Below are 24261 nucleotides of genomic sequence, written 5' to 3'. Positions count from 1 at the left end.
GCCGGATCTCAGTAGAGTTCTTGGCAGGGACCTGTGATTGTCCGGCATCCCCCGTCCGGGGTATTGAGTCGACCGACGTCACTCCACAAGCGATGCGGCCAACGCAAACATCGTACTCGACCTTGTCTGCCCGGGGTCTAAACGCCGGCTACCCCTCACTTGAGTCGAGGGCCACCCCGCAGTAGCACAAGAATTACGGGCGCGCCTCCAAGGGCAACGCCCGGACGAAGACAGTAGTGTATCGTTGGGACTAACGCCGTCTTGCTGTTGAGCTGTTGAGGATGCCTTGGCTCGGCAAGGGCGGTGTGCAGCGACGGAGAGTCACGACGCCATGCTCCGCAGGCAGGACGGGTGCCGACAGACCCGAAGCACGCCAACGATCATGGTTCCTGGAGCCCAGCAAGGCTCGGCGTCTCGGCTGGTTGATCTCATAGTTAAGCAATATAGATGGGATGGGGCTGTTAAGCAGCAACTTGCGTGTCAGAGCGAGTCCCTCTTAGGCGCTCCGGATTTAGCTGCTGCGTCGACATGGCGAAGCACACACACCATGCATTGGCCTAATTTTAAGGTCCAATATGCGCGCCTTCACGGTGTATCATCAGCCTCACTCATTCGGGCCCATGGCTGTCCGTATGCGGAGACAACTGATTGCTGAGAAAACCCGCGAGAAAAACCGCCAATCCTCCGCTCCTTTCCCCGTTTGGCCCGTTGATCGGACCCTGAGGACCAAAGCTGTGGTGCGCTAGCGCCACGTCCGAGTCACGGAAATGTTCGCCTGTCATGTTCTTTCCACATGGGCACCGGCTGGTCGGCTCACCCCTGAATGAAAGATACTCGGGGCGGGACAATGTCACTTCATCTTTGCTCGCTGACGAAGCTGATTGCACAGGAGGCTTGGGAGTGATATCATTGCCCAGAAGTGGCGTCTTCGCAGGGCACAAATGAAGCCTCTCAGAGCAGGGCGCGTCGGGTGTGACAGAGCAGAGAAAATTGTCGCTGAGGAAAGGGGCCATGCCTCTTCGGGTTCGACAAATTGAAGCGCCCAATCTGTGCCATCTGCCACGCCTCGTGACCCGACACTGGAAGAATGGTGCCACACCGCTGCATTGTCTGCTTGCGATTGCGCCTGCGGTGCCATCCTTGTCACTCCAGATGTGGGCCCCAGCTAAAAGGCCCACAACTCCATGCTGGATCAACAAGGTCAAGATGATACGTTCCGGCTTGCCCAAGCTGCAGGCTGTTGGCCTTCTACTAGTAACCTTCAAAGTACCTACTAGTGTTTGTAACGAGAATTTTTTTCTATCCCTTTATTTTAATTCAACGCTCTTACACAACTCGCTGTAGCATGGGAAGCGAGAGAAAATCAGGACCTGACAGTACTTCCAGCTCTCCTAGGTTGCATGGCGTAAAGACAGAGCACATTACGCAGTGGAAGGTACTTTCAGGTCTCGAATATCCTCGTCCTTCACCGTCCCCGTTCCCATCCCCGTTCCTCTAATGTCAGTCATTCATGTTGTCCGTTTCTGGAAATTGACCTTCAACTCACCGGGGCCGCTGCCTGCGCCGCCTTTCTTCCTCATTAGCAGAGAAACCTATAAAGCCGCCCCTCCACTCCTACCATCCAACCCTGTTGTCATCGAGTGAAGACATCTCTCAAGCTTCGGCCGAACTTGGAATCATCCGTCAACCATCTCGTCTTGCTCTTCACCACCAGTCATCTTCCTACCTGTTTGGTCCCAGTAACTCAACCATTGGAGTCCTCAACTCTGCTCTCCCATCGCTCAACCCCGTGAACCGCTTCACAACCACAACCTCGGGTTTCGCCATATCTACAGTCCACGAAAAGCAGCCGTCAACATGGCCGTCCAGGAGTACGAGGAACTCGTCAACCACTGCTGCTCTTTCTGCTGCAAAGCCGTCGACTTTGGCACGCACGACTATTGCCCCAGCAGCGCACACTGCGCCCGCTGCCCGTACTGAGTGAGGCAGCATGCTTTTGCAGCGCCGGCCGAAAAGGGCGGGCTGCATGAAACGCCGCCATGGCCGCAGCATGCACGCCGTGCTGCAATGCAGCTGAGACTCTCACCAGTTGACACGGAGCATCCATGGAGACAGTCGATCGGCACCGTCTCATCGCCCTCTGGTTTCCCCAATGAAAACCCGGCTTTGTGGGCCTAACAGGATACGCCCGCCTTCTTCGACACCCCCCTTTACGGCTACACGAATGCTCGTCTCACCTCGTCAGGACAAACATACACTCACCCGCGTTCGGCGAGATGGCACACACCCCCACCAACAGTGCAAAGACGCCCATTTCCACGGGAAATCGCCCTCCCCTCCATCGTCCGAGGATGGGGATTATGTACATTCCTTCTGGTCCTGCATCCCGCATGCAGGGCTAATGGCGGCGTGAGGGTGCCGAGCATTGCCGCTTTCGCTTATTGGAAGGAACCAACATATAGTACTGCGGGGAGCTTGATGGCTGAAGGTAGTGGTGAGACGATGTTGGGTCAATGACCTGCAACATGGGAACGAGGCTGCTCAGCTATGGCGCAAATCTGGCAGCCCTTTTCTTTCTTTTCCATGTCTCTCTGGTTTCCTCTTTCTGTTATTCCACGCCAGACACGCACTCCCAGGTTGAAGCTATGTCAACTGGAGTAGGGACTAGGGACGGCGTAGTGTCATGGGAAGGAAGGCATGCCAGGTTCTTCGGGTGTGGCGTGTTCGGATTGTCAGGCGTTTTGGGGTATTGCCTGATACCTCTCGTTCCAGGAGTCCTCGGCTGAGAAAGGCCAAGGGATCAATATCATGGGAAGGCGTTATACCGTCGCCGGGCGAATGGTGCTAAGGCAGGGTGGTGGCTAGCAAAGAGCGACCCTTGAATTTACAATTACTACTTCGAGTTACTGCTCACGGGCTGGCAACGGATCCCAATCGGCCTTCCTGCTTGAGTCAGTCACTCATGAGAGACGACGCCACACTGCGTCGTTAAGTATACAATGGGGTGCGCAACTGGAATGCAACCGATAGTAGCATGCAAGATATGATGCTGCTAAAGGTTTGTCACATTTCATTTTTACCATAGCTCTGGTGTTTCATGTCATCAAGACAAGCCAACGTTTACAGCACACTCGTCCACCACCCCCGACCACCTATCCCTGTCCGCCTGCAGTCACCCAACACCCCCGGCGATGCCACTGCATGCCATGCCATGCATCATACATTGTTGCTCACTGAGCCAGACAGGCGCCTCGCTGTCCGTCGACTCGTCGAAGTCCGAATCGGGCTTACTGAATAGAGCAGCACCGCACAGGACGTCGTGGGCATACATACCATGGTGCACCCATACCATACATACCTGAGGTATGTACCTAGCCAGAGTACCTCCTGGGTAACATGCCTAGGTAGGTATGCCACAATAGTGGCCAAATATGAAATCTCCGTGCATGCTTTATACTACGACAGTGCAGACAGGCAGTGGTTTCCAAGTTACCATATCAGCCCACGTTGGAGTGTTCTTTCTGGGTTGTGAAGCGATCGGCTAGGGTCCTGGGAGCAACAGTAGCAATACGTTGGATCCCCGAAGGCCAGGTATGTACAATACCTATGTAGGTAGGTGAACAAGGCCGCCATTTCTGCAACCCGCCGCTGTCGGACTCGACGATGCTGACATGACATAGCTGTCTCGACTTTTCGTCGTCTCGCTGCACTGACTGACAAGGGAAACGATGCGAAACGATGTGTTTGTTGACGTGGCCTCGAGACCCCTGACCTGACCGCACTTAGCCCCCCTGTTCCTGCAGCCACCTCAGTCCCCCTTCGCCCCGGCCTCAGATTGAACCACCTAAGGTAAGGTACCTAGCTAGGCGAGATATCTGTAGGTTGTTATTGACTAGGTAGATACTGTGTAAGAAGTCATCGACCATCTCGGACTGTGGTGCGTTCAACCGATGTCACTCACCTCAGGGGCCTAACGGTTATCACACGAGTTAGTTACTGTGCTTCCAGAGCTAACACTGTGTCCTACGCTTGGATTGTAGTGCTAAAAGCATGATTGCATGATGCATGCACAGCTTCGTAAAGGGAAATCAGATGGCGTAGCCATGCCTGTAAGCAAGCAAGCCGGGGAGGGGGCCGGGCAGGGAAACGCAAACGAAACAGAGCAGGACACAGAAACTGACCTGACACCCTGCGAGTATCTTCGGAATGCTCGGGTATACACTAGGACGCGCACTGACGGGATATCAACATGGGAGAAGTCGTGTGATACAGCATTGAACGTAACGTACGAGGCCTGGTCCCAAGCAGAACAGGAGCATACCAACCAGACAAGCCCAACTGCTGGACAGGATCGGTCTGGGGCAGTCAAGAACAGAACCATGGACCGGGGACCTGCGGTTGTCAGCCTACCTTCAACCTCAATGCCGCTGAACGGGATGGATTGGAAGGTGTGAGTGAACGGGTGCAGCACCCTTGAGCACCGAATGGACTCAACAAACCATTTGTTGCCTAGTATCCGTCAAGTCTCCCTCTGCATACACAACGCCCCCCTCAACTGCTGTTCATCTTGCACACGTCAGCCCATCCGTATAAGAACTCCATGCTATGAACATCCCCACCATCGTCCCAAAGTGGTATTGAGGCCATTCCGGCCATGCATCCCAAGCTAGCAAATACAAAATATAAAACAAGAGGAACGTAGAGCCAAGAAAAGTGTGTATGGACCAGAGAAACCATAACTCATCAGGAAAGGCCTATGATGGGTATTCCCACTGTCGACGAAACGAACGAGACATCCCACATCTGGTCCTCGTATCTCTTGCTCTGCCGCCCTCGCCACGCCCTGGACAAGGTGCGTACTTCCATACCGTGTCCTACATACCCACAAGTGATACGGCATCGGGCTCCCGTAAGAAACGGAGTGATGGCGCGCAATTCCCATAGCAAACATCCGGCCTCGGGAACGCCGATCTCGCAACCTCCAAAGCCACCCACACGCACAGAACCCAGCCCAGGCCCAGCCAGCTGTTGGCACCCACATAAGCCGGGCCCCGATCAATACAACGTCAGAAACACGGCCGCAATGGCCGACTTGTCGTACTTGACATACTTCCCCTTGCCCTTGTCCACCTCATGGTACCTGTCCCAGAAGCGGTTATACAGCGGCTCGATCATGTTCTGCATGTCCTTGGCGAACATCTGGCGGACCTCGCGCTCCATGCTGTAGCCCTTGTGGCGCAGCACCATATCGTCGAAGCTGGCGTTGAAGGCGGTAAACTTGCCCTTGATGGCATCCTTGTCCTTGGAGCTCAGGCCCTTGAGGATGGACGCCGAGTCCACCACCATGGCGCCGCCCTGACCCGAGGTCGGGCGCCCGCTGCCGCCGCCGCCCATGCCACGGCTCGTGTGGATCACGTCAAACAGGTGCACACTGACGTCCTTGCATGTCTCGGTGTAGAGGCTGGCGGCCTTCTTGCGCCACACCTCGAGCGCGCCCAGGCGCGACTCGAGCAAGCCGGCCAGCTCCGAGTTTTGGATTGCACGCTCGATGATGACCACGCTGTTGGCGAGGAAGACGCCCATGACGGGCTTCTTTTGGAGCAGGAGTCTTGCCCGGGCGTCCAGCGCCATCATGAGGGCCTCGATTGTGTCAGTGCAGTAGTGCGCGAAGATCTCTTTCCCGTCCGCGCCAATGTCGAAAGAGGCGAGGCTTGGGGCAGCATCGCCTCTCGATGCGGCGGCAGACTTCCAACCGCCGTCTCCCAGAGAGATCATGATGCTCGAAATTGGCCGGAGGAATTGCACCATGTTCTGGAGCCGCTGCATCGTCTCAGAAACGATGGGCACCGGAGCGCCGTCCAGCGGTAGCGACTGGAGGCCGCTGACTCTCCTCTTGGTGTCCTCGAGCAGCTCGGGTAGCGAGGACTTGGCCGTCTCACGGACCGGCTTAAGCGATGCCGCGAGCGAGCTCTTGAGCTCGCCCGTCCGCCGCTCCAAGTTATTCGACAGCTCCGAGATGATCTCCACGATCTCGTACGCCAAATAGCAGTCGGTGTTCATGTGTGATTTGATGTGCCCGTTCAGCTCCCGCAGTGTCCTCCCCAGCTCCACCAGCGACGGCTGACATGTCGCCTCGAATACCGGTCCCCAGTCTTCTCTTGTGAAGATGTTGCAGATATTCTCATACTCGGCGATGAAAAGACCCTCCATTGCTTGAGCATAGGTTCCTATCCCGCTCGTGCCCGCTCGGTAGATCGCGTCCGGATTCTTCTTCTTGGCCGTGCTGGTGCTGGCCGTGGCCAGGTTCAGTAATGCAGAGGAGAGGTATTGTGACCGGATCTCGATGTAGATCTTCGCGATTGGCGACTCCTGGGGTGCTCCGGCGCCACCAGTCTGTCGGTGCACCCCGGCAACATATGAATTGATTAGGCCAAGCCTGGCGAACTTGTCCTGGGACAGCACTGGGAATGGCTTGTTCTTCGTGATGAAGTGTAGTGGCTCGATTGATCGAGGGGTCTCGTTCCGGAGTAACCTGTCGAACGCGTTCTCCAGTTGTGTATTTCCAAGCTTCACTAATCGCTGGAGCTCGGCCACGGTCTGCTGCGTCGACCGGAGCTTCGAGGCCTGCATCTCGCTGAGCGCTTTGCTCAGGCGCTTGATGGAAGCCAGATAGTTCGGCAGACCGGCCTTGTCTGGGCCCATCCGGATAATCTGCTCCTCGTCATTTTTGCTGTCGGCGGGCTGGCGCAGACGCTCGATGGCTGCTAGGACGGCCTCGATGTCTGTTCGGAGGGTCAGTCAGGATCAACCCGTGACTCCTGTTGGTCAAGGATCAAGAAAGCAGACGACCTACTGTTGCCGAGAATCTGCAATTTTTTCGTTTCGCCATTGAGCGGGCCTGCCACGTCCCGGACACTCTTCCCTGTAGCCTCGAGCCTGCCGAGACACGCCTGGATCTTCTTCGTCAACTGCGTCGTCTTTTCCAGGCGTGAGTTGAGTACGTCGACTTCGGCCCGGGCCTCCTCGTCGGCAGCATGCCGCCCGTTGATGACCCCGACGGCCATGGGAGCGATCCGCGCGCGCGGGACGAGTGCCCAGGGTGTTCTTATTGATTTGCGACTTTTTGCACAGTCGATGAGAGCTGTCGCATCAGGCGGGTCTCTCGTCATGTGTGGTTAACAACCTGGAAACCAATCACGATGGATTGCCCCACCTTTATCCGTACGTACTAGTTCTAGTATATGTTACGTAACGGTAATGTAATGTTTGTTGGTTACGGTGGACCAACTCCCGAAGTGTGTGGTCAGTTGTTTTGATCCAGGGCCTCTGTACTCGGCTACGTGTAAGAGAAGCAGGTCTGACTGCACGGGTAGTTAGGTAGGTTCAATTGTTGTTGTCGAGTAGGTACCTGAGGAGGGTTGTCAGTACTAAGGTATCTACTAGTAGGTAACCATCGGGATACCATACGAGTCATAGCACATATCCAACACTAATAGGGCTCGCTGCTGACATGCTACTGAAGTGTTAGTCTCGGCTGCGTCACCCGCTTCCGTGCATTTCACACACTCGGTAACCTTCAACGGCAATGCGATTGGGCAATTTCATTTCTTGTCTCAGTTTTAACTCGGCGATTCAGACGTCCCCGACTTCATGCCTTCAAGGCTGCGCAGCAGTCTCTCGAATCCGGCTTTTTTGACGCTTTATTAGGGATCCTCAGCATCACCAGAAACTCCCGCCGCGAAGAAGTCGTCAATAAGACGTCCGACGGTCTCCACTATCCACTCAATCTCCTCTGTGCGCACATTATAGGCCGGTGCGATGATGATGTGATCGCCGCGAATGCCGTCGGTTGAGCCGGTGCCCGGATACACCCCGATGCTGTACTGCGGGGCCAAACCGCGCTCGCAAATGTCCAGGGCGACGTGGGCTTCCGCAGGGAACGGGAGTGACTTCCCCTTGTCGGCGACGAACTCGATTCCCCAGAACAGCCCCCGTCCTCGGATGTCGCCCACGTTGGGGTGGTTCTTCAGGCGCTCTTGCAACCGCTTGGACAGCAGTGCGCCCATGGCCCGGACATTGGCCAAGAGATCCTTTTCCTGGATGATTCGCTGTACTTCGAGCGCCGCCGCACAGCCTGCCGGGTGGCCTTGATATGTGTGACCATGAACGAAGACACTGGCCGGGCATCGCGGGATGGTTAGTCATGCCATTAACTCGTCACGCGCAGCGGTGGATGGTTCGGTTCGCGGTACTTACGAGCTGCCCTTCTCGAGCACGGCTATCACTCGCTGACTCGCCAGCACACCTGCAATCGGTTGGTAACCACCCCCAAGAGCCTTGCCGACTGTCTGGAGGTCGGGAACTACGCCTTCCTGTTCCCATGCGTGCAGCGTGCCGGTCCGGCCCATGCCACACATTACCTCATCCAGGACCAGGAGAGCGCCGTACTTCCGGCAGACCGCTTGCACTGCTTTAAAATACCCGGGGACGGCGGGAACACATCCGAGCGCCTGTGCGGTTGTGATTAGCGGCAAGCGGGACGGCAAACAGGAATGAAACCCACTGCGCCGACGACGGGCTCGGCAATGAAAGCGCAGACCGTCTCCGGTCCGACAGCTTGGAATTCGTCGTCGAGTTCCTTGGCCAGTCGAGCAACGTACTCTTCGTCTGTCTCGCCAGGGCGCTTGCCGCGGAAGGCGTTGCATGGCGATACTCTGGAAACGTTCTGCATCAGGAGCGGCTCGAACTTTGCTCGCCGGTATTCGTGGCCCCCGACCGCCAATGCGCCCAGTGTAATGCCATGGTATGACTGCCTCCGGGAAATGAACCGAGCCCTCTTGTTCTGCGCTGGGCTGAGCTCGAGAAAATATTGCCTCGCGAGCTTGACGGCTGCCTCCATCGCCTCGGAGCCTGACGCAGATTTAGCTAGGGAGCCCCGCTTGGCTACGGGCGACACTGACCAGAGTTCACGATGTAGGCACGGCCCATCTTTCCGTTGGTAGAGTCGACCAAGTAGCGGCAGAGGTCCTCCTGGACCTTGGTGGTGTAGAAGACGGTTGAGCAATATGGAATGGCCATCATCTGTTTGGTGACTGCCTGGGCAACTCTCTCGTTGCCCCAGCCGAGGCAGCCAACCGCGGCACCCCCCGATGCGTCGAAGATTTTGCGACCATCCTCGAGCAGCAGGTGGTTACCCTTGCCTCCCGCCAGCGGAAGGAAGTCGTAGGAAAGATGCCTGTGCAGCACCGCCGACTTCATCGACATCGTGCCGTCCGCCCCTTTCTTATCGCTCTCAGTGGTGGTATCAAGTTGTCTGAGGACCATGTTGAATCGATGTGGTCACTGGATAGGCGGGCCGCAATGAGATGTCCAAGGAGGAAGATGCCAGTTGGGGGAGGACTTTCCGGTTTGCCTCTGCTTATACACCTCTACTTATACAAGATCGATGCAACGCCCGATACGCCACAACACCAGATCCCTGTCAGGCGGAGTGCAATCCCAACTTTCCCGCGATGGGCCGTCGCGCAACTAGCCCACTGCCCTACATTACTCTCATCTCATCAAAAAAGAGATGCCTGACTGGAGCGAGTCCGCTGAAGCCGAGCGTGTGGATCTTCGGTTGCTCGCATGATTCGTCGGTTCGAACGGTTATCGCTACATTGCCCACTAGTTAACCAGTCCCTCGTGACAAAGAAGTCGGATGCTGGGCACGGGTGGGGGAGGCCTAGTGGTAATCGCGAAACCAGGTCCTTTGTTGCCAGCTCGGATGAGACTGACCTCAACTCGAACACACGAACTCTCGCAATCATGTCGTCGAGGAGGCCATGTGGCGTCCGTACCACGTGCAACAACCGCCTGCGCTTACCCAAAGCTCGGACGACGTGGAGCTGTCATCATGCTGTGCGACCAACGTTTGTTGAAAACCCCTTCTCGGGCGGTTTGGGAGAGGGGTAGAGCGACACCTAGAATCGGCATCCCGATCTCGGTCCCCATGCCGGGTCGTCCTTCGGCACGACCCTGCTCTTAGCCGACAAAGGTCGGTTCCTAATGGCAGGGATATTCTCCCAACCTCACCGCTAGTCGCTCATGAATGCTGTGACGAGCAATGTGCAGTGGCGGTCCATCAAGCTGTCCGTCACCTAGGGCATGGCCTGACTTCCGCCACGGCCGGACCGAAGCGCGGCTTCCCACGGGTCGGTATGTGCCAGTCCGTTATCCTTTGCCGACAGCTTGGCAAGCTAGCTTTGCCGGTTCCACCGCCCGAAATCGATGCGTGATGGACCCTTCTGGCTCCAGTCTTTCTCTCTCCGGCAACCTTCGCATATGAGCTCACTATTACCTCATCCTTGTTGCAGGCTGGGCATCCCGCTCCCCTTCCCATCAGTATGCTCCGGAGGGCATGCACTTCGGTATTCGAAACGGGATTTGTTCACGCAAACCACCTGGAGAAAGCAGCCCATTGGACTGACAGTCTCAACAGTCTCACCAGTCTCACCATGTCCTGGCCTTGATGAGCAGTTGACTCGGGTTGTCAATCTTATTTGTGCCTCTTATGCCTCAACGACGCAAGGATTCCCCGCGCCGCTCGGGCCGTAGCACCAAACAATTCGTCGTCGCAAGCGTTGGCTGAATCACCGTCAGACGCGGCCCTACCTTTCACCGTTTCTGCCTTCCCAGTCGACGAATCCCCTGTTGATGCACTCCGTTGGTGTCACTGTCGGGTGCCTCTATGCCCTCGTATATCGTGGGCTCCATGTTCGCGTCGAATAGTAGCCACCGCGGCCGTTGAAGAGTGCTGGATCGTGGCTGCTCGTGTCAACCTCTGCGCTTCATTTCTATATCAGTTATATTGCTCTCATTGGCTGCGCGATATGCATGCAGCCTCCTGCATGGCGAACCTGCAGTTTCCGCAGGCCATGATGATTCTGCAGACATATTCAGGACCCGCACTCTATTGGCTCCTTCATTTTCATCGAGGTAAAGCGGACGTTGCTCAATGACAGAGACCAAGGCGTCGAATTGCTCTGCTCTTCATGATAAGCTTGATTCTTCGCGGTGCATCGGCGCTGCTTTTCCACGGCTTTGGCACCGATGGCTTGCCTAAGGTATGTGTGTATGTTTCAACGAGGAGTGCAGCATCGGGTTCCCGGGAGTGTTAAGAATTTCGACGTCCCCGGACAGGGCGAGATGTCAGATAGCCCGTCACACCTCGGTCCACGACGGTATGCATAAATGCCCGATTTCAGCGACTGCAGGGGAACTGCATGGTGGAATCGTACCGGATCGGGCAAGCCACAGTTGCTCAAGGCTGTCATGGACATGCAGCCTTCTCAGGATGACCGTCACTACCATGCTTCTCGTCGCCGTCCGAGAACGTCACCGTTCCTCGACTGTCTAGCGATGTGTTGCCTCAGAAGCCTCCCAGAAGTCCGGTAATAAATCCCCGCCCGAGCGGCTCAGCAACAACGCCTCACCACCCTCGGGAAATCCATTGATGCCCTACAATCCCTCACGCCTAGACATGCCAGGAGCGAGCCGGTGATCATTCGGGTGATGTCGCGAGGCTGCTGTCGTGTTCTTGGACAGGCCTATGCTGCGCTCTAGGGACGTGTTGCCGTTCATTTTTTAAAGCTTCGCCCAATACATACCATACGCCATCCCTGAAGGCCTCGTGTCGGCTGATCAAGGCACAGTCAGGCATGGTAAACGAGTACAGAAGCCGCACAACATCGGGCCTACTCGCATAAACAGACGACACATGCATACCTACCGGAACGCAATCCACGGTCCGGAAGCGACACCCTATGCTTCTCCCCTCGTATGCCGGTATGCGACTGCTGGACAGCGGAATTCTGCGTCTGAAGAGGGGCGGCGGCGGCAATATCTGCCGGCACCCTCAAACGAACCCGTTCTCAGCGGCTTTAGCGTTGGATGACGTGGGCTTACTAGGCGCTTGTCTCTCTGCTTGCTTGCCGTGTCCACAGCCCACACGGATATGATCCCCACGCCCCAAGCGCGCCGGCGAAGCGCCCAGAATCAGACCTCTTCGAAATCGAATACCGTAGCCGACCAACGGTTGAGCTTCCCTGCCCTATCTATCAAAGTGTGGTTGGCATTACACAACTGGAGCCAATCGGGTTCTGCCGGGGGCCAACGGCGGGATGTGCGACGTTGGCACACTGCGACGCGCATTGCATGGTGCATGAACCGGCCCTTTTGACAGAGTTCGTCTTGGTATGCGCTGTATCCATTCCGAATATCAGCGTCGGTCCATGGCGTCAGTTGACCAGCGTTCGCGTCCCTGTTGCTGACCAGAACTGGAATCCCGCCCACGGCAGTTGGCCACTGCGGTTAGTGAGCACGGCAGAAACATGTGCTTCCTGTCTAGTTTCTGCAGAAAGTCTCAAAACAGAGTCGCATCCGTCAAAACCCATGGAACGCCATGACGACCTAACGGATATCGGGCCCTGAATCAGCAGGCTCCCGTTGCCGTCGAGACATCATTCAGCAGAGGAACGTCAAGGAATGACTTGAGACGCGAGCCTCGGCCCCTACTCAATGCCAGGTTCCTGATTACTTCGCTTTGAATACCAGCCCGTCGATCCTTCAAGCGAGGAGCATACGTACCCGGCTGTTCTCGAGCGGATACTCTTCATGCTCCTGTTACGTAGGATGGCCCGGCCGAAGGAGCACAGACAAGACAGTCGTAGCCTATGAGTATTAAGAAGTCATCGTGGTGTAATAAATAATAACACCGTCCGGGACCGAGTCTGTAGCGTTCCGCGGAAAGTGCATGATACTGCGCATCGCGTGTAGCCGAGGGTGTGGTTTGACGACTCCATATCCACACCGATGTGGGGCGACCGTTAGCCTCTGCATCAGAAACAGAAACCTATCCTGGAACTAAACTGGCGGGCTCTGGACGAACGAGGTCGTTCAAATCGTCATGGAGATCCGATTGTTGTTGTTGTTGAGAGAAAGGGAGACGGAAAGGGGGCCAGCTGCCCGACGGTTGGAAGGCAGCTGACTCACTTCTGCTTGCCAGTCTGGCGATCCTGTCGAGCCTGTCTGGGAAAGCGGTGAGCACACCGTCAGCTATCATTCTCATTCTGCCGCTGGGCCCTGCAATCAATTAAACAAACGGCCAGGGGTAGCGCGCTAAACACGCGCCGTGCGCGTCGTGTCCGTGTTTTCGAACCCTCCCCACCTCCACCAGAATCTCGATCTCCAGCCGAACCTGTTGTCCCTGTCAACTACTACGCCTTTCGCCTTCGTTCCCTGTTCCCCCATATCCCTTCTTCATTAGCAGCAGCATCATGGATACATTGATGCTCAGAGACGAGGCCACGCGCGATCGCGTGCGCCAGGCACAGGAGTTCCTCGATCCACGTACGAAACTCTGCGTTTTGCCGTCTCTCCCAGTTGTTCTTTCACGCCACGTTGCTGACACAACCGCCGCCTAGATGACCAACATGCGCGGAGCTACAGGCCAGACATCATCTTGATGTTGCAGAAGAACCAACGCAGACTCGTCGTTAATATCGATCGTGTCCGCGACCACAACCCCGAGATGGCGGACGGCTTGCTCTATGACCCCTTTAAGTACACGCTCGCCTTCAACCATGCGCTGAAGGAGATCGTCAAGACGGTGCCCCAGGCGCGACCCGACCAGGTGGATGCCGATGTGCTGTACTACTGTGCGTGGGCCGGCAGCTTTGGACTCAACGCGTGCAACCCGCGGACACTGTCATCACAGCACCTCAACAGCATGGTCTCTGTCGAGGGCATCGTCACACGTTGCTCCCTGATCCGGCCCAAGATCGTCAAGAGCGTACACTACGCCAAGGACACACAGAAATGGTATTTCAAAGAGTACCGCGACCAAACCATGACCGAGGGCGTGACCACCTCGAGCGTATATCCCACCGAGGATGAGGAGCAGAACCCGTTGACGACCGAGTATGGCCTGTGCACCTACCGCGATCACCAGACCATCTCCATCCAAGAGATGCCCGAGCGAGCACCTGCAGGCCAGCTGCCCCGGGGTGTCGACGTGATCCTCGACGACGACCTCGTCGACAGGGTCAAGCCCGGCGACCGCGTCCAGCTCGTCGGCATCTTCAGGACGCTCGGTAACAGAAACACAAACCACAACAGCGCTCTCTTTAAGACGGTCCTCTTGGCGAATAACGTTGTCCTGCTTTCCACCAAATCCGGGGGCGGCATTGCGACCGCCACTATCACCGATACTGACATCCGGAATATCAACAAGATCGCCAAGAAGCCGAAGCTCTTCGACTTGTTGTCGCAGTCTCTGGCGCCAAGTATCTACGGCCATGAGTACATCAAGAAGGCGATTCTCCTGATGCTTCTGGGAGGGATGGAGAAGAATCTGGAGAACGGTACGCATCTGAGAGGCGATATCAACATCTTGATGGTCGGTGACCCGTCGACTGCCAAGTCTCAGTTGCTTCGCTTCGTGCTGAACACGGCCCCGCTGGCCATTGCCACCACTGGCCGTGGCTCTTCGGGTGTCGGTTTGACTGCGGCTGTGACATCTGACAAGGAAACCGGCGAACGGAGGCTGGAGGCCGGCGCCATGGTCATGGCTGACCGCGGTGTTGTCTGTATTGACGAGTTTGACAAGATGTCGGACATTGACCGCGTGGCCATCCACGAAGTCATGGAGCAGCAGACGGTCACAATTGCCAAGGCGGGCATCCATACCTCGTTGAACGCACGCTGCAGTGTCATCGCTGCTGCCAACCCCATCTTTGGCCAGTACGATACGCACAAGGACCCGCACAAGAACATTGCGCTCCCCGACTCTCTGCTGTCCCGTTTTGATCTTTTGTTCGTCGTCACGGATGACATTGAAGACACCAGGGACCGGCAGGTGTCGGAGCACGTCTTGCGCATGCACAGGTACCGGCAGCCCGGCACGGAAGAGGGCGCACCGGTGCGCGAGAATGCAGGCCAGGCGCTGAACGTGGCGCTGAACCAGCAAGCCGACTCGCAGCGACCGACCGAGGTGTTCGAAAAGTACGACGCAATGCTGCACGCAGGTGTAAAGGGCACGGGGAGGGGGGCCAATAAGAAGCCTGAAGTGCTCAGCATTCCCTTCATGAAGAAGTACATCCAGTACGCCAAGACGCGTATCAAGCCCGTCCTGACGCAGGAGGCGGCGGACCGCATCGCCGACATCTACGTCGGCCTCCGCAACGACGACATGGAGAGCAACCAGCGCAAGACCAGCCCGATGACGGTGCGTACGCTCGAGACTCTCATCCGTCTTGCCACTGCGCACGCCAAGTCCCGGCTTTCCAACCGGGTAGAAGAGCGCGACGCCGCCGCCGCAGAGTCCATCCTGCGGTTTGCGCTGTTCAAGGAGGTCGTCGAGGACGAGTCCCGCAAGAAGCGGCGGAAGACCCGGCCCCTGGAAGACGCAAGCGAAGACAGCGATTCCGACGATTCCTCTGACGACGACGGAGACGAGGCAAATGGCACCGCCAGCGGTAGCACTGCACGGGCGAGCACGGCCCGCTCAACCCGAGCCTCCCAGCGCGCCAACGGCCGCCGTCGACCGCCGCGCAGGAACGGCACCTCCCCCGGAGCAAACGGGGAGACCAACGGCGCCACCCCGGAAGACGCCGAGGAAGACCAAGAGGACATCTATGACGCCACGCCGCGCCGGTCAACGCGCACTACCCGTTCTGCGGCCGCCGGCCCATCCGGCTCATCCAGCCAACCCTCCTTCGCCTCCTCCGTCCCTGCCTCCCAGCTCCGCACCCAAACTCAAGACGACGAGACCCTTGCCTCAGGCACAGCCAACCTCACCGTCAATGACGACGACGATGAGGAGGAGGAGGAGGACGACGACGACGCGGAAGGCGATGAAGACGGTGAGCAGGACGAGCAGCCGATCAGCGAGCAGCGCCTGGAGCTCTTCCGCCGCACGCTGGGCCAGCTGCTCAATAGCCCGCTGTTCGAGGACGACTCGGCGGGCGTGGGCGAGCTGATCGAGGCCGTGAATCGTCGGGTCGGCAGCGCGAATGGAGGAAGCTTTAGCCGGGAGGAGGCCGTCCAGGCTTTGAAGGAGATGGATGAGCGGAACCAGATTATGTGAGTATACCGCCGCCTTTTTTTTCTTCTTTTTCTTTTTCTTTTTCTTTAGGGTCTCGTACTGGATCCCTGTGAGAGTTGAGGCTAACGTAATGGTTTCTTAGGTATTCCGACGGCGGATTGGTGTATAAGATTTGAGGGAGCAGGGCCGGTGATGGGAAACAGCAACGGCTGTTGGTTCAAGTTGAGGCCAGGGGTGGGATGAATAGTCGGGGCGTGTTCTTGTTGTTATTGAAAATCCTGGGAATGCTTGTTAGGAAATCAGGCGTTGTTATCGGGCACCAGGTGGATGGGTATGGCTGATGTAGACGGTATCCAAGTTTTGGTAGTCGAGGGGGTATGAATGACAATTCTCTGATTCAACCGCAGAAATGGATGGTTGGCGGAATCCTTTTCTTTTTCTTTTTTGAATTCATTTTGCCTGCAGTTACCTTTCGCTCTTTGCACTGCAGTGTCTTATGACTATGCTCTTTGATGCAGGCATGGAATAGGCAATGACAGTGCGGTCATTGTTGCGTGGTGGTGGATCAAAAATGTCTATCAGGCTGTCCAAACAGCTCTCTATAGCCGACATGTTCCAACAAAGACTCAAGTTTCCCGACTCGGGACCAGTAGCCAAACACATTTACGACTCAGCTTGAAGCCGCTCTTGAAACTCCCGTAACCTTTCTTCCACGCCGACGCCATTCCATGTTTCCTTTCCCTCCTCATCTACAGACAGAACCGGAACGCCAACCTGTTCAATGGCAAAACTGGCCGCCACATGCCCCCACGCGCAGGCCTCCTCGATCGCCTTCCCTCTCGCCAGCGCAACCGCCAGGCCACCGAGGAAGGTATTTCCTCCGCCCGTCGGGTCAACCACCTTCTCGGCCGCCTCCTCCTCGCGCGGCCCGCCTTTTCCGTAGTACGCCGGCACCCACTTCTCAATCCCCGGGTCGATCTCGATCTCCTCCCTCGCCACACACCCTTCCTCGTCCTGCAACAGCCCCGCAAAGAGCGCCTCCATGTCCGTGTCCGGCCGGAGCCCGCCGCGCACATACTCCTTCTTGCGCTTCTTTTTGCCCGCGTCCCCACCACCACCGCCGCCGCCGCCGCCAGTGCCCGCGACCTTCTTCTTCCGCCCGCCGTTCCGCGCGATATAGCAGCCCCTCTCACCGGCTCGTACCACCAGCGTGTAGCTCTGCAGCGGCATGCTCGCCAGCAGCTGCTCGCAGTGCCGCTCCACCGCGGCCGCGCTTACCTGCCCGCTGTCCGGGTCGAGGCCGTCGCTGCCCATGAAGCCGGCCAGCTCGGCGTGGTTGGGCGAGCAGACATCGACCAGCGGCAGCGTGTTGGTGCAGTTCAGCAGCTCCGTGGGCACGCACAGGTCCGGCACCGGCTCCCAGATGATCAGCGGCCGCGTGTAGCCCTCCCCCGCGGGGTCGTGGGCGAGGTAGGCTTCTTTCCGCCGGGCCAGGATGTCCGAGACCAGTTCCTGGCACCGGAGCGGGCTGCAGATCAGGTGGATGGCTTTGGCCTGGAGCAAGGGCGGGGTGAGATCCTCCCCGGTCAGGCGCTTCTTGGGCGTGGTGTAGCGGAAGGCGCGCCGCTCCGACGCGTCGGTGTAGCCGTTCCACCCGCGCGTGGTGAGGCGCGAGGGGTCGTGGCGGAAGACGGCCGAGGTTTGCCAGGCGGCGATCTGCGAGGTGATGGAGGGAGGGAAGTCGGAGCCCTGGTCGACTATCCAGCCGACGGTCTTGGATGAAGGGGGTGGTGAGAACACACGCGCGCCGAGCGCTGAATAGGAACCGGCGCCGCCGAGGACGTCGTGCACTGGCGGTTTCGGCGGAAGAAATTCGATTTCATCTGAGGCAGTGGATTAGCAAGGGATCTGTTGCGAGCAGTTGTGCAGGATGCATGTGGCTTTTCCATGCAACACTGACATACTGATTGATGAGACAGGGGCGAAGAGAGAAAATAAAAAGGCGGGATGCAGAGGTGCAGGGCGTGCATCAGCCCTTCGCAATACGGAAATCCTTGAGAATAGCATCGCAGTGAAGTCACCCACCGATGATGAACATGCCCAGGGTGACAAAGTCAATCTCTTGGTCCTCCGTGATCTCCTCGACACGCCGGTCCGGCTCCGCTCCGGCTCGGGCCCCATCTTCCGGAGCCATGTCCGGATCTGTCACCAGATCCTCAGCCATGCCGCACGGCAACTAACCTTGACGAGGCCAATGGCTCGTTTAACGCCTTATGAGCTGTGGGAAGCAGCGAGAATCCGGGTGGAGAAACAGGCCCGGGTCAGTCTAAGGATAAAACAGCAAATGTCCGTAAAAATAAAAAGAACGTCTACAGGAAATGGAAGAGCGAGAGACTATGCTACCCAGCACACACACCCGGCCGCCTAACTGAAACAGCAGCACGAGGCTGGATCGTCACTGGCTACCGCAATAATTCGGGCGTGAGATGCTCGATTGGGAGCTGTGCATGGTATGGGCAACGAAGCCTCAGCTCGGGAACTCTGATATGATAAGGAACCTCAAGTTAATTTCCATAGCATCCCCAATAAGCCCACCTTCTGCCACTGATGGAAAACCCTAATGGTTCGATGTGTTACTAGATTCACCTACTGATTGCATAGGTGCTTTTAGGTACTGTGCTACATTTGCCTGAGGGAAACTTGGGAAAGCATCAACATTGAAATCATTCCACATGATTAGTAGTACAAATTGCCAAGGGGAATGAGCTTTGTGTGTACTCGCAGCCTGCTTGAACGTCAGGTCTCGGCAACTACCGGCGATTGGACGGGCAGCCGTAATGGAGCCCCACCCCACCCCTTGTCACGACTCGCGAGCTACTGGTAGCTGCCCGGTGCTCGGGAGTCAGGGGTTGTCTCAGCTCCAACATCTGTTTTACCGCATTCATCGATATACATGCCGTGACCTGATCTACCACATCTATACCGGCTACGGCACGTCGTCTCGGCCGGGTATTTTTACCGATCTGTGCTGCAGCACGTAAAGGACGCCGTCCCCCAAGCGCGAGTATTCCCCCGCGCAGAAACCCCCGGACGGGCGATCCTCAGATCAGTGCCACTGCCCCTCTAGGCTTCTCTGCGTTCGCCCAACATGGCCACCAACTCTATGCACAACCTGACCACTCTTATCAAGAGGTACGTCAAGGGGAAGAATTTGCTTTGCGACCTGAACCATGCTGTGTCTCCTGGCGCAAACCGCAAGGTCAGGCGCTAATTGAGCACAACAGACTCGAGGCTGCCACGTCTCGGCTGGAGGACATTGCCCAGGCGGCCTTCGAACTTCCCCAAGGTGTCCCAACTCTTCAGCAGACACCGGCAACGCCAAATCCGGCAGTGTCGGCAAGGGCTGCGTCTCCGGCCCCGCCCCCACCCGCCGCGCGAGAGCCTGTGCCCGAGTCGATCGAGGAATTTGATGCTTTTATTACCCGGTCTCTCGGGAACTGGGTCAAGATTAGCAATGCGATCGGAGGTGTCGTCGCGGAGCAGGCGGTTAAGGTCGTGGAAGCCTTCGAGGAACAGCGCAAGTTCCTGCTGATCACTACCAAGGCAAAGAAGCCCGACCTTAAAGGCGCCGATGTGTCCGTCTTTCAGGATCTTGTCAAGCCCATCGGCAACCTGATGGCAGCCATTGGCAATATCAAGGACTCGAACAGAGGGGACTCGCACTATAACAACCTCTGCACTGTTTCCGAGAGTATCATGGCTCTAGGTTGGGTGACCATCGACACCAAGCCGTTCAAATACGTCGAAGAGAGTCTCGGAGCGGCGCAGTTTTGGGGAAACAAGATTTTGACGGCGAATAAGAACAAGTGAGCAGCTTGGCGAACCTCTGGCTCAGTAGACTGGAAGCTCTGACTTGACAAAAAAGGGACGAACAGCAGGTCGAATGGGTAAAGGCTTACTACCAGGTATTCCGGGATCTCACCGAGTACGTCAAAACCTACTTCCCCAACGGCGTTCCATGGAACCCCAAGGGAGTACCTGTGGCCGAAGCCGCCAAGCTAGTGGATGCGGACCCGCCTACCCCGGCAGCTCCTGCACCCACAGCTGGAGGGCCCCCGCCGCCGCCTCCCCCTCCGCCAGGCCCGCCACCGGTTCTCAAGATCAACGAGCAGAAGGCCGAGTCGAAACCGGCGGCGGGTGGCTTTGGCGCAGTCTTCTCGGAGCTTAACAAAGGAGAGGCGGTCACCAAGGGCCTCAGGAAGGTGGACAAGTCCGAGATGACGCACAAGAACCCGTCACTACGTGCCGGGTCGACAGTCCCTGACCGGGGCTCCTCGGCACGAGGCAAGAGCCCTGCGCCACCGGGCACCAAGCCCAAGCCGGAGAGCATGCGGGTGAAGAAGCCGCCCAAGAAGGAGCTGGAAGGCAACAAGTGGACAATTGTATGTTCCTCCCCATTTCTCAGTTTCGAGAGATCAAAGCTCAGCTCATGCGTCGCAGGAAAACTTCGACAAGGAGCCGGCCCCCATCGAACTGGAAGTCTCCATCTCGCACTCGGTGCTCATCTCCAAATGCAACAACACAACCATCATACTCAAGGGCAAGGCCAACGCGGTGACGGTCGAGAACACCAACCGCTTGTCTCTCGTGGTCGAGTCGCTCGTCTCGACCGTCGACGTCGTCAAGTCGCAAAACTTCGCCCTGCAGGTCATAGACGGCGAGACCATCCCCACCGTGCTCATGGACCAGGTCGACGGCGCCCAGATCTACCTGAGCAAGGAGAGCTCCGGCACACGCATCTACTCGAGCAAGTCGGCTAGCATCAACCTCAACGTGATTGCCGAACCGGACGGGGACTTCAAGGAGATGCCGCTGCCGTCGCAGATCTGCTCGTATTTTGAGCCCGAGAAGGGGGATGTGGTCAACGAGATTGTCTCTCACGCCGGCTGAAAAAATACGGTTAGTGGGAGGGGCGGTCCACGGAGGGAGCTCGGGGCGTGGCCGGGAGGCAGTCTGTAGTTGAAGTTAGGTGTTGGATCTGGATGTATGTAGAACAAGGAGAAGAAAGAGAGCAGCGGCAAAACGTTGGACTGTTTTGGCGTGTATGCTCCGGTTTTCAAACACATCGGTGGTGCTGTAGTGGGTTTGCTTCCTGCTTCCGGCATCGTATCGCCTGAGGCTCGTCTCGTCAGCTAGTTGGACATCTCGCAACTAGAGTTATTGCGACATGAGAAAATGCATATTTCACAGAGTCCATTGGTACAAGTTGATAAATACAGCTAGGTGGCTATACAACGCCTCTCTATGAGCAAAAGACATCTTTGCTGAGCGTCGCAAATAGGAGGATGCAACCTATCCTTCTAACAAGACAGATTGAAAGGATGCCGCCGCTAAGTATGATGACATCTATCACGCGTCTAAATCCCTATCCAAGAAATAACCGGCCGCCCGTTAACAAGGCGAGCTGTTTTAGAGCTTGGCCTTCGGCGTCTCCAGCGTGGGCATCATCATGTCACGGATATCGCCAGCGGCCTCGTTGAGGTAGAAGCTCATCTTGTCGCTGCCCAGGCCCTTGGAGACGATGTTGAAGTTGATGCTGCGCGCAGACCGTTAGCTGAACGAACAACAACTACTAGTATGCGAAGGGGAGAAGGAGGGAGAACTCACCTGTTTTCATTGATCATGTAAGCAATGCCAAAGCCCTCGTCGATGACTTGGCTCCACCCGTAGCCGTTGAAGTACTCGGAGCTCAGCTGGCTGGTTGACAGGTACCACGACGACGAGTAGCTGTAGGCCGGGTCCTTGTAGAGCGCGGGGGGTTCCTGGCCTGGCTCGAGCAGGCGCTTGAGGCCGAACAGGTGGCGGTCGACGCCCTTGCCGTCCGACGCGGCGCCGATGTACTCGAGGTGGGCGTCGATGGCCTTGCGGAAGAGCGCCGCGCGCGTGTTGTTGTCCACGCTCTCGTCCGCCATGGCACGGCACCACGCCACGCTGTCCTCCGACACGGTGCGGCACGTCTCGGTGCGCCCCTGCTGGAAGCGCCGGGTCGCGGCGGACTCGTAGGTCGGCCGGTTCTTGCCGTACATCTTAAAGTAGGCCAGCTGGATGATCATCTGCACGTAGGCGTCCGGCGAGCACTTGAACTTCTTGATCAGGCCCTTGCCGTAACCCTGGTAGGCCTGCACGGCCAGCTGGTGCTGCCCGATGACGTTGTTGAAGTCGCGCACAGCGCGGTCAATCTCGGCCTGCACCTCCTTGGTCACGACGAACTTGATCTCCTGCGGCTCGGGAAGGTTGGACCGGACGCTGGGGTCGGAGAAGTCAAGCTTGTTGTTGAAGATGACCTCGCAGACGTAGTCATTACATCGGTGGGTCGGGGTGCCGTCCATCATGCTGTGCTCGCCCATGAAACCGGCCGTCCCGTTGTCGTTGACAATCCACTGCATCGGCTTGTCATACCACCGGTTCTGGCCGTCGCCGTGCCAGTAGGCGTGCGCGCGCTCCTCGAGTGTGACCGGTTTAGCGTCATCCAAGCAGATGACGAAGGAGGCGGAATCGATAGCTTCGAGGGCCTTTGCGTTGGAGGGGTCGGCCGCCAGCAGCACGGCCCGCGCATCCGTCCACACATCGCGATTCTCCGAGGTCAACGCACCGACAGCCGGCGCACGCTCGCCAGCCAGTTCATAGACCCGGAGGAACGCATGCTCGAGTTCTGATGTGTTGAGCTGCTTGCCGCCCACCTCGTGCGCAACCTTGAAGAAGTGGTTCTTCCGGATGACCAGGATGTGCTTGTTCTGCGTGTGGTCGAACTTGACCGGGTAGTCGGCGGGCTTGGCAGGCACCCGGCTGGCGTTGAACATCCACTTGTAGCTGTCCATGCAGATGGGCAACTTCTTCATGTATTCGGGTTCGAGGGTACCTGCATCCACCTGCTTCTTGAACTCGAGCGCTGCGGTCGTGATGGCCGCCGCCCGCTTGGCGGGGTCGCGCCGCCTCCGGTCGTCCCGGTGTGAGTAGAAGTAGCTGACATAGGGCACCACGGGGTCGCGATAGCTGAGGTAGGCCGCATCGTTCCACCACTCGTACATCCAGTTCTTGATCTTGGGGTCTTCACGCCGGGCAACAAGCTTCTCCTGCAGCTTGCGGCCCGGGCCGTTGGGGGCGATGAATTCCTGCACCGCCTTGGTGCTGGCCTCGAGCTCCGAGGGCGTGAGTAGTGGCTTGAGGGATTTGAGATACCGCGCAGCGGTCTCCTCCAGCGTTGGAACAGGAAGGCGCGGCAGCGAGTCCTGGAAACGGAGCATGGGCCCCTTGGACTTGTCCTCGACGTACCCCGCCGGGAGGGAGCTGTTATTCCTTCTGCTTACTGGCGCCATGGCTGTTATCCTCTGTCGCATGTGGTGTTAGTCGAGGTACGCATCAGGAACCCTCGGGAGGGGCTATATGGCACCGAGAAGCGGGAGGGGCTATATGGCACCGAGAAGGCGGCGGCACGTACCGTGGCGGTGGTCCTGGAGAGGAGCGTTCTGAGAGCGGGAGACCGGGCCTCTTTCCTTACGATGGCGGAGAACATCCCAACTTTGTCGAGAGTAGAGAATGGAGAACAATGCGCTGCGAAAGTGAGAGAGGGGAAGAGGGAGGAAAATGAACGGCGTGCGTCTCGCGATCACAGGGCAAGCGGACGAAAGACGGGATTCGCACGAAGTCCAGGGCAGCTCTACTTAGAGCCGCGGGAGATCGGCGGGGACAGGTCGGCCCTTTTCGTGTGGGGCACTGGTTTGCGAGCCTAGGCACTTTGTCAAGGGTCCGGGCATTCGTCGCATTCCGCTTCGCGACTGGAATCAGGTTGGGGAAGATTGATGAGTTGCAGTTGGTGCCGTCCGGCGGATGGTGGGTGCATTGGCCGAGTGATACCGTTGGGCCGAGGCTATTTGCCGCCATTAGCCTCAGCATCCCCGGGACCGTGGGGTAAGCAGTCGAGACGGGGAGTCAGCCGTTTCTGGTCCCCATTGGCCCGCATCATCCCTGCCACCGAGACCGGCTCACAACTGACGTCGCGTTGCGGGCTAGCGGATGGATCCTCAGTTGTTCCAGAAAGGGACATTCACATGCTCGCAAGGCACTCGCAAACCCTTTGCAATGGAATTTTGCGATGCGGTTCTCCTATACTACAACCA

At 57.4% G+C, this 24261-nt stretch overlaps 7 protein-coding genes across 7 annotated transcripts; 2 read left to right on the top strand and 5 right to left on the bottom strand.

Annotated features, from left to right (window-relative positions):
- Nucleotides 1-3833: 3833 nt before the first annotated feature.
- B0T15DRAFT_157604 (uncharacterized protein) lies at nucleotides 3834-4537 on the bottom strand. Its single transcript, XM_062862075.1, has 3 exons — nucleotides 4500-4537; nucleotides 3962-4392; nucleotides 3834-3892 (listed from the first exon to the last, which is right to left on the bottom strand). The coding sequence occupies exon 2, from the start codon at nucleotides 4379-4381 to the stop codon at nucleotides 4043-4045; it is 339 nt and encodes a 112-aa protein (XP_062722705.1). The 5' UTR covers nucleotides 4382-4392; nucleotides 4500-4537; the 3' UTR covers nucleotides 3834-3892; nucleotides 3962-4042.
- Nucleotides 4538-5055: 518 nt separating this feature from the next.
- B0T15DRAFT_394888 (Cullin repeat-like-containing domain protein) lies at nucleotides 5056-7064 on the bottom strand (the record flags this gene model as incomplete). The annotated part of the gene is made up of 2 exons (XM_062864752.1): nucleotides 5056-6782; nucleotides 6854-7064. The coding sequence occupies 2 exons, from the start codon at nucleotides 7062-7064 to the stop codon at nucleotides 5056-5058; spliced, it is 1938 nt and encodes a 645-aa protein (XP_062722704.1).
- A 639-nt stretch (nucleotides 7065-7703) lies between these two features.
- On the bottom strand, nucleotides 7704-9324 carry B0T15DRAFT_395433 (pyridoxal phosphate-dependent transferase; the record flags this gene model as incomplete). Its single annotated transcript, XM_062864781.1, has 4 exons — nucleotides 7704-8175; nucleotides 8257-8510; nucleotides 8564-8910; nucleotides 8961-9324. The coding sequence occupies 4 exons, from the start codon at nucleotides 9322-9324 to the stop codon at nucleotides 7704-7706; spliced, it is 1437 nt and encodes a 478-aa protein (XP_062722703.1).
- A 3798-nt stretch (nucleotides 9325-13122) lies between these two features.
- On the top strand, nucleotides 13123-16572 carry B0T15DRAFT_157448 (MCM2/3/5 family-domain-containing protein). The gene is made up of 3 exons (XM_062862074.1): nucleotides 13123-13389; nucleotides 13464-16122; nucleotides 16227-16572. The coding sequence occupies exons 1-3, from the start codon at nucleotides 13317-13319 to the stop codon at nucleotides 16258-16260; spliced, it is 2766 nt and encodes a 921-aa protein (XP_062722702.1). The 5' UTR covers nucleotides 13123-13316; the 3' UTR covers nucleotides 16261-16572.
- A 175-nt stretch (nucleotides 16573-16747) lies between these two features.
- B0T15DRAFT_566560 (Ribokinase-like protein) lies at nucleotides 16748-18800 on the bottom strand (the record flags this gene model as incomplete). The annotated part of the gene is made up of 2 exons (XM_062870698.1): nucleotides 18170-18800; nucleotides 16748-17967 (listed from the first exon to the last, which is right to left on the bottom strand). The coding sequence occupies exons 1-2, from the start codon at nucleotides 18306-18308 to the stop codon at nucleotides 16748-16750; spliced, it is 1359 nt and encodes a 452-aa protein (XP_062722701.1). The 5' UTR covers nucleotides 18309-18800.
- Nucleotides 18801-18945: 145 nt separating this feature from the next.
- Nucleotides 18946-21334, top strand: B0T15DRAFT_528573 (adenylate cyclase associated N terminal-domain-containing protein). Its single transcript, XM_062869050.1, has 4 exons — nucleotides 18946-19276; nucleotides 19369-19950; nucleotides 20010-20526; nucleotides 20585-21334. Exons 1-4 carry the CDS (start codon nucleotides 19233-19235, stop codon nucleotides 21032-21034), a joined length of 1593 nt encoding a protein of 530 aa, XP_062722700.1. The 5' UTR covers nucleotides 18946-19232; the 3' UTR covers nucleotides 21035-21334.
- Nucleotides 21335-24015, bottom strand: B0T15DRAFT_528570 (acyltransferase ChoActase/COT/CPT). Its single transcript, XM_062869049.1, has 3 exons — nucleotides 23583-24015; nucleotides 21752-23472; nucleotides 21335-21680 (listed from the first exon to the last, which is right to left on the bottom strand). The coding sequence occupies exons 1-3, from the start codon at nucleotides 23655-23657 to the stop codon at nucleotides 21554-21556; spliced, it is 1923 nt and encodes a 640-aa protein (XP_062722699.1). The 5' UTR covers nucleotides 23658-24015; the 3' UTR covers nucleotides 21335-21553.
- Nucleotides 24016-24261: the final 246 nt, after the last annotated feature.

This window comes from Chaetomium strumarium, assembly GCF_033439665.1.
Source record: "Chaetomium strumarium strain CBS 333.67 chromosome Unknown B0T15scaffold_3, whole genome shotgun sequence".
Classification (NCBI taxonomy): Eukaryota; Fungi; Ascomycota; class Sordariomycetes; order Sordariales; family Chaetomiaceae; genus Chaetomium; species Chaetomium strumarium.
This window is presented reverse-complemented; position numbering and strand designations above follow the sequence as displayed.